Here is a 12704-nt window from a genome sequence, read left to right as displayed (position 1 = left end):
TTAAGTCTTGAATACCAGCTTCAGTCATCTTTCTTGGCCTCCTGGGAAGGAGCTATACAATGGGAGCTAACGTCATGGGTTTGTGTACAGGGCTGAGGTTGCCAAGAGCAATCCTTCTATGACAGCACCCTGAACTGGGTAGGGACTTAGTAAATATTCATTGAATTAATTGGCTTGATTAGTTCTCCAACAAATTTTATTACTGTTAGAAAAATGTAAAACTAATAAGACATGATTTTTTTTGTTGGGGAAATAATTAAAATTAAAATCTCTTGCCAATACAAACTGATATACCTTCTAGCTGGTTTTATCTCATACATGCATCTGTGGACCCATGAACTGCTATATAAGAAGTCCATCCTTCCTGAAGGGGCCATGCTGGGACAACCACATAAAAGGAGCAGAGAAAGATGCAGGAAATGCCCCAGCTGTCTAACTTCCAGCCGTTTGAGTCCTGACCAGGCCAAGCTCAGATATGTCAATGAGCAAAATCTTCAGGTGATTCCAGGCCCAGCCATTGACTCTGAGCAAGAACTACTTGGATGAGCCCAATTAGTCTCAGAACTCTAAGACAATAACAATAATTACTTTTGTTGTATATCCTTAGATTTGGGGTGGAATAGGTATAAATGTGATGGAAACAGCTCTGAGCTGGGAACCAAAACCCAGAGTTCAAGTACCAGAAATTCTACCTCCTAGCCATGTGATCCTGAGTTAGCCTTTGCAAATATCACTTTCTTCATTTGTTAAGTGGGTGTAATTACATTACCACGTGGAGTTATTCTCATTTTGCAAACTCAACCCCTCCAAAATCCGTTCTCTGTCTTCTCCACCCAGGATGTTAAACTCTATGGACAGTTTCTCTCTGTCTGCCTTGTCTCTGGCTTTCGGTTGGTTCCACCATTGGAAGACATCAGCATGAGATCAGTAGACAGAAGAAGAGGGAGGTTAAGATATTTATTTCACCATCTGACCCCTTGCCAGGCCACAGTTTTGACAATGTCTACATTCCTCTATAGGAGCTCTAGTGGTGCAGTGGTTAAAGCATTTGGTTGCTAACCAAAAGTTTGGCAATTAGAACCCATCAGTTGCTCCATGGGACAAAGATGAGGAGGTCTTCTTCGGCAATGATTCACAGCCTTGGAAACCCTATGGAGTAATTCTACTCTGTCCTACAGCATTGCCATGAGTCAGAATTGACTCAATGGCAGTGCATTTTTGGAGCCCCCTGAGCTCTGGTAGCATAGTGGCTAAGACACTTGCCTGCTAACCAGACGGCTGGCGGTTCAAACCCACCAGCCACTCCTCGGAAGGAAGGTTGGGCAATCCTACTTCCGTAGTGATACTGCCTCGGAAACCCAAGGAGGGGTCGCTATGAGTCGGGGCCGACTCGACGGCACATAACAACAACAACAACCAAGGGCAGCTCTTTTCCAATTCTGGGGACATTGCTTCCTCTCTCTGCCTCTTCAGCCCACTGTTGCTAATTCCTGGAGCCTCACCATCCCTGTTGGCTCCTTTAACCCTGCCTATACCTCTGCACATAGTTCTTCCATTACACTGTCTTCATTTAAGGCATTTGAGCAAGTGCCATCTTCTATTGCCAGGACCCTAACTGCTACCTCACAAAGTTGTTTGGAGGATCACAGAGTTGTTTGAGTTGATGTGTGCAAAAGAACTTTGGAAGTTCCAAGGGAAAGGAAGTAATCTTGATGATTACGAGGAATCTTTGTATAGAGCAAAGAGCATGTGTTGAACCTAGTCTTGGGTTCAAATCCTAACTCCACACCTCATTAGCTCTGGCAATGGGGGTTTATCTTGCCTAATTCTCAAGTTCCCATTATATAGTCTTGGAGGATCAGCTATGATAACACAACTTTAGCACATAGTGAGTGTTAAATGTATCATTAGTTCCCTATCACTTTTCTTTCCCTCGTATTATGAAATTGTTTTCTCAGGCAAGCTTTTCAAAGCTACTACCTGCATCCATGACTTGTACAAGGACCTCACATAAAGACCTTTAGACCCATTTCTCAATGCTTTGAAAGGCAGAGTCCCTTTAAGAAGGCATGTCTTGCCAAGGGCCAGAAATTTTTTGAATTGCCCAGAACAAATGTTGATATTGCTTTTTCACTGGATATTATGAGGCTCTGTAGAGAGCACAGATTACATTTCTGTGTTTTATTTTTATTTCTTCCAGTCAATAAGCAATACATTCAGTTGCTACAAAAAATATTCAGCAAACACTGAATTCTAGACAGTAGCATGTCCTTCCCCAATTGGGCTTCTAATGCACATTTAGGGTGTTGGGGCTTAAGAGCTTAAGGAGGCCCAGGAAATATTTTTCTTTCCAGTCTAAACCTTGAACAAATTGGGAAATAAGATTAATACAAATGGGGCTAAATATAACTTTTATTAGTGATAGAGTCATTCTTGGAGAATATGCTTTATAATTCTGAGTCACGGGATTTTCTAACACTGAGTCCCAGAATTAGACAGTCCAGCACCCTGTCACTGATGGTATTGAACCATAGCTGGGCAGAGCCTTGACTACCACCCACATCCTGGGCCAGGGTAATTGAGTCACAGAGTCTCTGTAGGCAACATACTGTCAAAAAGCAGGAAAAGGAATGATCAGAACTATCCACACCAATTCCTTATCACACATCAGTTGGGTGTATGTGTGTGTTGAGGGGGTTGATGAGGGCATAGAGAGAGGTCTGAGTCCCTGGGTGGTGCTAACAGTTAACCAGGGCTTTGAATTGGTGCTTCCTGATTCAATCATGGTTGACAAAGTAAAACCATAACAGACCCAAATTTGTAAAATGTTGGTGTAGTGGAATAATAACTAGAACAGGAAAAATTATGGATTGATGCTGTGTTAGAAACTTAACCTTTCTCCTAGAAAACAAGGGCAGTGTGTGCATTGCATAACAACTAAATCTCTTGACAGGCAGAGTCAAAAACAATGACGCTCAGTTTAATGATGGTGGCTGACTATCTTGTTTAAAATGTGTCTTGATCTCCACAGTCCTGGCAATAATCTAATCTCCTGCATCAGGCTCCAGAAAGGGCTTACTATGCCTCTTTCCAAGTCTCCCATCCCAGGGCTTTGACTCATAATTTCCTGTTTCAGTTATCATTTCGTTTCACTCAAAGTTTTAAAATTCACATCTGATTTTTGCTATCTTGGCTTTGACTGAACCAGTTTGAATTGGTTTGAAGCCCTGCAGTTAGCACAATCAGCTGCTAATGGAAAGGTGGGAGGCTTGAATCTACCCAGAGGCACCTTGGAAGAAAGTCCTGATGAGCTAGTTCTGGAAAATCAGCCACTGAAATCCCTATGGAGCACAGTTCTGCTCTGACACATGTGGGGTCACCATGAGCTGGAATCAACTTAAGGCAATTGGTAAAGAGAGGTCAGGGAAATTATACTAATAGTTAATTTATAGGAGGAAGAAAACATGAAAGGTGGGGTAAGTGTTCTTCCACATACATTTTCTCCAGTTCTCTGCTACTATAATAGTGCTTCCACAAACATCCTTGCTCATATATCCTTGGGTCTCTGGGTAAATATTTCTATAGAAAAAGTTTCTCAAAGTGAGTCAGTGGTCTGTATACTTTTGGTTGATGTGTACTGAGTATTGATTTTGGACCTGGCAGCTGAAAACATTCTTTTTTCTTCTATTTATGCTGTGATTTATTAATACTTTATTAATAGTATTTTCCCGTAGGTTAGGCTGCTACGGGCTAGAGCATGATGTTACTTTAACAACCTAATCAGTCTAACCAAGGTCAATTACAGAGAATCAGGGCCAGCCACAGAAGTGGAGAGCCAGTTTCTGAGTTGCATGTGCCAGGCTATCCAACTCCATCCCTAATGCCCTTCTCTGTCAAATAGGCATCACCTAGAGGGTATTAGAGAATTAAATGAGCTGATGTACATAAAACCCACTGCCATCAAGTCAATTCTGACTCATAGCAATTCCCTTTGGGTTTTGGAGGCAGTAAATCTTTACAGAAGTAGATTGCCTCTTCTTTCTTCTTCGGAGTGGCTGGTGAATTTGAACTGCCAACCTTCTAGTTAGCAATCAAGTGCCTTAGGCACCATGCCACCAGAACTCCTTCCAAAAACCAAAAACCAAACCCACTGCCATCGAGTCGTATCCAACTCACAGTGACCCCTCCTCCTTTGGGTTTCTAAGGCAGTATCACTACGGAAATAGATTGTCCAACTTTCCTCCCAAGGAGTGACTGGTGGGTTTGAACCACCAGCCTCCTGATTAGCAGTCAATGAGCTCCTTAATGTACTTAAAGTGTCTAGGAAAGAGGTCAGGATAGAAAGAGAGTAAAGGGAGTGGTCACCATTGTAAAGAAAGAAAAAATTAGATCTTCAAGAGGTATTTGGAGTACCTTGTACTGAGAGGTCAATGAAAACCTTCAGGACTTCTGAGTATTCAGACTCCAGCTGAGAAGACTACCAGGAATATCTCGCTGATGCTTTAATCACCTCCCAGGGATGCTAGAAAGCTCAAACCCTCCAGGCCATTCATCTTCAGTGCAGTCTCCCAAAGACTTAACGTACCAGATGAACCTCTGCACTCTCCCCCATTACCAAGCAGAATTTCTTCCTTATTTGATAGTGCTCATGGGAGTGACACTTTTGGAGTGAATGTGTATGACATTAATAAAAAGAAAAACGAAGTGAAAATCAGAAATGAAATGTAAGGCCCCAATGAAAAGATGCACTAGGCATTTACTGAACAGCTCCTATTTACGAGTTCTGCTGTAGTGCCTAAAGGCATTTGACTGCTAACCAGAGGCAGGTGGTTCAAATCCACAAGCCACTCCTTGGAAGGAAAGTTAGGCAATCTACTTCCATAGTGATGTTTTTGTTATTTGCCATCTAGTCAGACCTGACTCGTAGTGACCCCTCCTTGGGTTTCCGAGGCAGTATGCTACGGGAGCTCCTTACTGCCTCAGAAACCCAAGGAGGGGTTACTATGAATCGGAATGACTGGACAGCAGTGAGTTTGGGTTTTTGGTTTTCCTATTTAACAGGCACTAGTTCACAACCCAGAGCTCTGGTGACGTTGTGCCTAAGGCACTTGACTGCTCACCAGAAGGCTGGCGGTTCAAACCCACCAGCCACTCCACGGAAGGAAGATGGGGCAATCTACTTCCGTAGTGATACTGCCTCGGAAACCCAAGGAGTCGCCGCTATGAGTCAGGTCTGACTCGACGGCACATAACAACAACAACAACAATCTACTTCCATGCTGATACCACCTCAGAAACCCAAGGAGGGGTTGCTATGAGTTGGATCTGACTCGATGGCAGTGATTTTGTTTTTTGTTTTTGTTTAGTTCACAACCCATTTAACTGGAATGTGAGTATTATAAATGCATTGTTAGGGATTCGGCCACTGAGGCAGCTAGGCAGCATAAGTCTCCCATGAGCACCCAGCATAGTCATGGTAGGGCTGACCAAGAACTTAGGTCTGAGTACTCTTTGCAGATTTTAGGGCCTCTGCTTAGGGTGTAGGTCCCTGAGTGGCATTAATGGTTTGCTCTTGGCTAGTAATGTAAAGGCTGGCCATTCAAACCCACCCAGTAGAGAGCACCGCTGAAGAAAGGCCTTGCTATCTGCCTCTGTTACAGCCCAGAAAACCCTATGGAACAATTCTACTCTGTCACACTTGGGGTCGTCATGAATCGGAATCAAGTCCACAGCAACAGGTTTTTGGTTGCGGGTGACAGCCTCCGAGGCTTCGCCAGCGTGCTCGCTCCTGGTCTCTTCCGCCGGGAAGAGCTTGCGGGAGCCAGCTCCAGGTTCCGTTCCCTTTGTCTGCCTCCTCCCCTGCCAGCCTCCGCGCGTATGCCCCAGCCAGTCCGACTGGGTGGAGGCGCGCTTGCAGCCTCCGCGTCCTTATCAATGGGCCGGGCAGTTTAGAAAGCACAGCCACCACCCCAAAGAGCAGCAGCTCTGGCCTGCCGCAAGTCCCGGGGCGAGCCATGGCTTCTCACGGCGCGGTGTCCGGTAGGTGCCAGAGACCCTGAGGGGGTAGCTGAGCTCTAGAGCCCGCTGAGCGCACAGACCCAGGACTGTCCGGGCGCGGCCGGAGGAGCACACCAGGCACCATGCGCCACCACCCGTTGTTGCCCTCGCTGCTTCTGCTGCTAGTCTGCGCCGCGCACCTTGTGAGTACTTGTCCCTTCGTCGGGTGCCCTCTACCCAGCAGGCTGAGGGGCAGAGGGCCAGAGGGTCTTGCCCTCTTTACGTTCCCCCGCGGAATGGTGGGGAGGAGGGCCAGCACATCTTCAACTGAGAGTCTTTACTTCTCTCCCCTCCTCCAGCCCCTGAAATAATCTCTATCAGCTCTTCTTCAGAGGAACTCCTCCCCCAAAAGAAAAGAGTGTGTGCCAGATGAAGGCAGCTTTAATAAGTCCCCTTGCTCTGCTCTGGTAGCATAGTGGCTAAGACACTTGCCTGCTAACCAGACGGCTGATGGTTCATACCCACCAGCCACTCCTCGGAAGGAAGGTTGGGCAATCCTACTTCCGTAGTGATACTGCCTCGGAAACCCAAGGAGGGGTCGCTATGAGTCAGGTTTGACTCGAAGGCACATAACAACAACAACAACAACAAAGCTCTGCTTCGGACCCCACCTTCCAAACTGCGCCTCTGAGTCTACCTGGAGGGAAATTCTGGAGCGGTCTCTGGCAGTACCTATTCTGTGCTGGACACCTTGCCTCCATTAATTCATTGAAACCTCATAATCACTTTTCGAGGCCGATGTCATCATAACGCTAAAACTGAGGGCCCGAGAGGCCAAATAGCTTGCCCCATGCCAGGATAAGAGGATTGGAACGCGCATCTCTCTGCTCCAAAGCCTTGACATTTTCACATGCACTGGGGCATAGACCTCCCAACGCCCTGCCTGGAGCTTGTGAATCTGTGATGGGACGACCGTTTTTCAGCTTCCTTGCTCCTCTCTTCTGAGGGATTTGGGTCCCAAATGTCGGTTTATCTGGGGGCTCCTGGGAGCAGTTCGTTGCCACAAATGAGGCCGGGGGTAGGGGACTGAAGAGAAAAGAGAAAACAGCAAAGTGGGTGGTTTTACTTTCCCACAGAAACTTCTGGGAACCCCTGGCCTCTCCCTCTGGGATTTGTGAATGAGAGGGCTGTACTGAGACTGCCAAGCTAGAAGGGACCAGGGACACATTGCAGAACCACCCCTCCCACCAGCATTCAATCTGGCCCCTAAGACCTCTGTCCTAAGAAGTTCCGCAAGAAAAGTGCATGAAAACCCAATTCTGAGTCTCCAAGCTCTGTCTAGAGTAGGTTCTTGCTGGTGTCCAGTGATCTTGCCTTTCTATAGGGCTCTCCTGTTTGATTCTATCGACAACTTTAGCTCCCCAGCTGGATGTCAGTGCTGATGCTCAGGAGGTGTCCATCTTTCTGGCAGCTCCATGACATTCCAGCAGCACTAGGTTGGAAGAATGGAATTTGGGGCTCACCCCCAACTCCCTTGTACCTTGAAGCCTCTTCTCCTCAGTGACAGTAGTAGTGTTAGAACTGAACTGCTGATTTTGGGGAATGCCTTCTGGGACATTTGGGATAATTTAAACCAAGTACAGCCTGTTGTTGTTGTTGTTAGCTGTCATCCAATCTACCCCCAACTCATGGCAAACCCATGCAGAATGGGAAAGGTTTTCATTGGCTGATTTTTCAGGAGATCACTAAGCCTAGTACATCTTAGTCTAGATGCTCTGCTGAAATCTGTTTTGCATCATAGCAACACACAATCCTTAACTGACAAACACTGACTGGGAATCAAACCTGAGACTCCCACGTGGAAGGCAAGAATTCTACCACTGACCTACCCCTCAAATACAGCCTACAGGTATTATTCACTGTTACTCAGTGCCCAGTGGTGGAAGAGGCAATAGCTCCCTCCTTTCAACTCTCCCAGCTGAGAGATCAGCCAATCAGTAGTAGAACTGGAACTAGAACCCAGACCTCTTAATTCCCAACCACCTGGGGCTCTGTCCTGCATATTCTTTTTTGCATGAAATTTTCAAACAGTCCTATACTGTCTTGTATTATTACGAGATGGTTTCCTATATATAAGTCTTGGTCCTCTGGTTACTTCTTGGGCTTATCCAGACCAGAGGTTGTGTCTCACACTTCTTGACAGAGAGCACCTCTAATAAATAGACATAGAATTGACCTACTTTGGTTGGAAAACTTCCCAGTCCCTGAAACCCTGCTTTCCTTCTGTTTGTTTGACTCTGGGTGTCAGATACTTGATTAAGAAATGTAAAGGTGTTCATACAATTTCTTTTTTAAAAAATTGCTTCTCCCTCTTCTCAAGGAGATCATGGGCATCCTGCTAATGGTGAGTTATTAAGGCCAAACTGATTATTACAGCCCCCCTTTGCTCCCCACCCCCTAACACATACACTATTCCATCAGAGGATGTGTTAGGAGGGTCTCTTGCAGAGGGAAACAAAAAAATGATAATGGCTGATGAGGATAGTTTTCTGAGGACTCCATGGGAAGGAATGACCACATTTCCCCCTCTTCTGCCCCCATCCCATGAGGACTTTTACTTGGAACAATATTGTAATTATTTATCAGCATATTTGTCTTTCCCACATGCATACACACCCTTCTGACACACACTCTGAGCTTGGTTGGGCATTGAGACTTTGTCTATTCATTCCTCCATCTCTAGAGCCTGTCACAGTGTATGAGGGGGATCAATGGGCATGTGTTAACTGACTGATGAATTGATGAATGAATGAATGAATGAATGAAATTATGATGTCCATAGAGAGTGTCTTAAACAAGCTATAGCAGTTTCATATGGCAACAAGTAATAAAGAAGAAAATCTTGGAAGTACTTATTATTTTCCTAGGTTGTATAAACATAAGTGACAAACAATGAAAAAATAATCATTCGAGGTAGGGCTTTGTAATCCATGGCATCTGGCAAACTACCAATTTGATGACCTTACTGAGTTAAGTAGGAGCTCTGGTACTGTAGTAGTTAAAGCATTTGGCTGCTAACCATTAAGTTTGGGGGTTTGAACCCACCAGTTTCTCTGAGGGAGAAAGATGAGGCTATCTGTTTCTGTAAAGATGTACAGCCTTGGAAACCTTATGAAGCAGTTCTACTCTGTACTAAAGGTTTGCTATGAGTTGGAATTGATTTGATGGCAGCAGGTTTAGTGAGTTAAGTGTGTGAGACTGCTTTAAAGCAGAGTTTATTAACTTAGGCACTGCCTTAGTTACCTAGTGCTGCTATAACAGAAATACTACAAGCAGATGGCTTTAAAAAACAAGTTTATTCTCTCACAGTTTAGAAGGCTAAAAGTCTGAATTCAGGGTACTAGCTCTAGGGGATGACTTTCTCTCTCTGTCAGCTCACAGTTTAGGAGGAAAGTCCTTGTCTCATTTCAACATCTGTGGGCCTGCTGTTGTTTGGCGATCTCTGTGTCTTGGTATCAATCTTCCCCTGGGTCCAGCGGGTTATCAGTTCAGGGACCCTGGCTCTTTTTTCTTGGTGGTAGTTAGGTCCCTCCTCTCTACTTGCTCCTCTCTCCTTTTATATCTTGTAAGATAAAAGGTAATGCAGGCTACATCCCAAGGAAACTCCCCTTACATTGTATCAGGGCTGTGACCCTGACTAAGGTTATTACATCCCACCTTAATCCCTTTACAGCTGATTGGCTGATCACATCAGATCATACCATAGAGAAAGATATGACATCATTACATAATTGCCAAATGACATCATTACATAACTGCCAAACCACTGAGAATCATGGCCCAGCCAAGATGACATATATTTTTGGCAGATACAATTCAATCCATGACAGACACTATGAACATTTTGAGCTGGATGGTTCTTTGTTATGGGGGACTGCCCTGTGTGTGCATTATGGGATGTTTAGCAACATCCCTGACCTCTACCCGCTAGATGCCAGAAACACCATCCATCCACCCAGCCCACCCTCGCCAAGTTGGACAATAGAAAATATCTCCAGATGGTGCCAAATGTTCTATGAGGGGTGGGAGGAGGGAAAAATAGCCCCAGTTGAGAACCAGTGCCTTAAAGGTTATCATGTTTCAGGACAGCTGTATTAGCAATAGGCAAACAATAGGTGTTTATTGCATGTTGGATTTCTATCAGTAGAATTGGTGAAAGGAAATCTGGGCCAGAGGATGGGAGCAGGTGTAACTGATGGAAACTCATTTCCAAGCCAGACAAAAAGACTTTGGCCTGGACTGGGTTCCAAACTCTTCTCTAGCCCCCTTCCCACCTTTCCCTCTCTTTCCCCCATCCCTCCCCAGCTGAAGGCTCAGAAACATAAGACTGCCAGGTACAGAGTCTGGCAGGTAGAAGTCTCTGGTGTTTGGTGGTTCCTCTTTCTGTGGAGTATCTGAACCCAGGGACTGACAAGCCCCATGGCAAGTGGGTGAGCCTTTTAGGAAGGCCTGCAAGGGTCACCTGGGGAGTGGTTATTTCTGACTCTTCAGAGGAAAGTCACTGGTACTTTGTGTATGTGAAACTCACTAATTTTTTGAAGACTTTTTTGAATTCTTTTTATTTACCCCAAAATTAATATATGAATAATCATAATGATGATGATCACTTACTGGTCAATTTATTGACCACTTACTTCATGCCAGCACTCTGCTAAGTCCTTCCCAGCACTAGCTGATTTAATTTACACTTCACCAATAATTACCCCCATTGTGCAGCTGAGACAAATGAGGCTGAGAGAGAGAAGTAAAGCTGTTTGCCAGAGGCCATTCAGCAAGATATGGGGTGAGAACTCAAGGTCAGATGTTGTTAACTAGGGCATACTATACCCCAATAAGAAACCTGTTCTGGTTTTCTGGTGTCCCAGAGACTGTCATTAAATACTTTCCCAAACATCATTTTATGAATCATAAAACAAATATCGAATTGCACACAGCATTTTATTGAGGGGGCCAGAGATGAGCTTGTTGTTAGGTGCATTCAAGTTGTTTTTCACTCATAGTGACTTCATGTACAACAGAATGAAACACTGCCTGGTCTTGTCCCATCCTGACGATTGTTGGTATGCTTGATCCCATTGATGTAGTCACTATGTCAATCTCTCTTGTTGAGGGTCTTCTCTTTTTCTCTGACCATCTGCTTTCCCAAGCTTGATTTCCTTCTTTAGGAACTGGTCCCTCCTGGAGACATGCCCAAGAATGAGAAGTGATGTTTTGCCATCCTCATTTCTATGGGGCATTCTGGCTGTACTTCCTCCAAGACAGGCTTGTTCATTCTTCTAGCAGTCCAGGGTACATTCAATATTCTTTGCCAACACCATAATTAAAATGCATCAATTTTTCTTTAGTCTTCCTTATTCATTGTCCAGCCTTTACATGCACATGAGTCACTGAAAAGACCATGGATTGGCTCAGACACACCTTAGCCTTCAAAGTGACATCTTTGATCTTTAATCTTTAAAGAGGTATTTTGAGATGAACTTCGGACCAGAAAATCAAACAAATGGGAGGAGGGGCCACTTAACAAGTTAGGGGAGTCCTTCTCTTGGGTTTGGCATCACCTTTTGGGATTCCCAAAGAGCTCCCCTTCGGAAGTTCCGGTAAGATGGCAGATTAGGCAGAAAGACTGCACAGACCCTCTTCGACAAAGAAAAGGGGAACCAATTAACACAGATACAGAAGATATCTCAGATATATGACCCCTCAGCCTTGAAGGGAAAGATATAGAAGTGGACTAAACTCCAACTAGCAGAAGAATTTGCATGAAAACTCCAAAAAAGGAGACATATGGAGCGGCAGTCTGGCAGCAATCCTGATGGCACAGACAGTTTGGATATTGCCGAGTGGTGGTAATCTAAGAATTAACCCTTAAATCAGCCCTACTAGCCAGAGACTGCATGGAGAACTGCTCTATTGGTTGGGAGGGAAAGCAGCGAAGAGGACAGTGGGCTGAGCTATGAACTTTTGTCTGTCCAGAGGGCACAGCAATTTTGAATGTTTACAAGTGGCTTGACCATTTTGGATATTTAAAGAAACAGTGTTATCCCAGAGTCCAGAGACTTAAGAACAGGCTCCACTTGCCAGTAACCCCAAGGACATTCCAGACCTGGAAGACTAGAAAGGTGCAACAATCCCCTTGTTACTCTTATACCCCACACCCTCTTGGTGAACAAAAGTGTGGCCATACCTCACTCCTACCCACCTTCTGGGCCCACAGGAACTCCACCCCAGTCTGTGTGCTTGGACAGAGCCTGGGTTCCCTGCCTTGCCCTGCCCCCATATTTTTCTATTTTATGTTTTTTTAGTTTGTTTTTGTCTGTTTTAAAACTTTGTTGTTGTTGTTGTTAGGTGCCATCGAGTCGGTCCTGACTCATAGCGACTTCTCCTTGGGTACTATTATCATTATTACTTTTGTCCTTTTTACTATTATTATTTATTATTCCCCTCCCAGGTTCTAGTGTTCAGCTTTTTTCTTTTCCCTGTTCCTGCTTGCATTTCTTTTCTTTTTCCTTTCTTGTGGTTAACCCCATTCCTTCTTTTTCTTTTTGTGTTGTTCCCATTTTTTTCTTTATTATTCTCTTTCTCTGCCTTTTTTTCTCTTATTACATTCTCCCCAGACACTGCTGGGTTTTTTTTTTTTTTTTTTTTTT

At 44.7% G+C, this 12704-nt stretch overlaps 1 protein-coding gene across 1 annotated transcript in view; it reads left to right on the top strand.

Annotated features, from left to right (window-relative positions):
• The first annotated feature begins 6140 nt into the window (after window positions 1–6140).
• The window catches only part of SCTR (secretin receptor), a 181827-nt gene continuing 175263 nt past the window's right edge, over window positions 6141–12704 (top strand). The window contains 1 exon segment of the mRNA XM_007938163.2: window positions 6141–6200. Coding sequence (XP_007936354.2) covers window positions 6141–6200 — 60 coding nt within the window.

The sequence above is a fragment of the Orycteropus afer genome, unplaced genomic scaffold (genome assembly GCF_000298275.1).
Source record: "Orycteropus afer afer isolate SDZICR_OR568_19922 unplaced genomic scaffold, OryAfe1.0 scaffold00004, whole genome shotgun sequence".
In the NCBI taxonomy this organism is placed as follows: domain Eukaryota; kingdom Metazoa; phylum Chordata; class Mammalia; order Tubulidentata; family Orycteropodidae; genus Orycteropus; species Orycteropus afer.
Note: the sequence above shows the minus strand (reverse complement) of the source record. Positions and strands in the feature narration are given on the sequence as shown.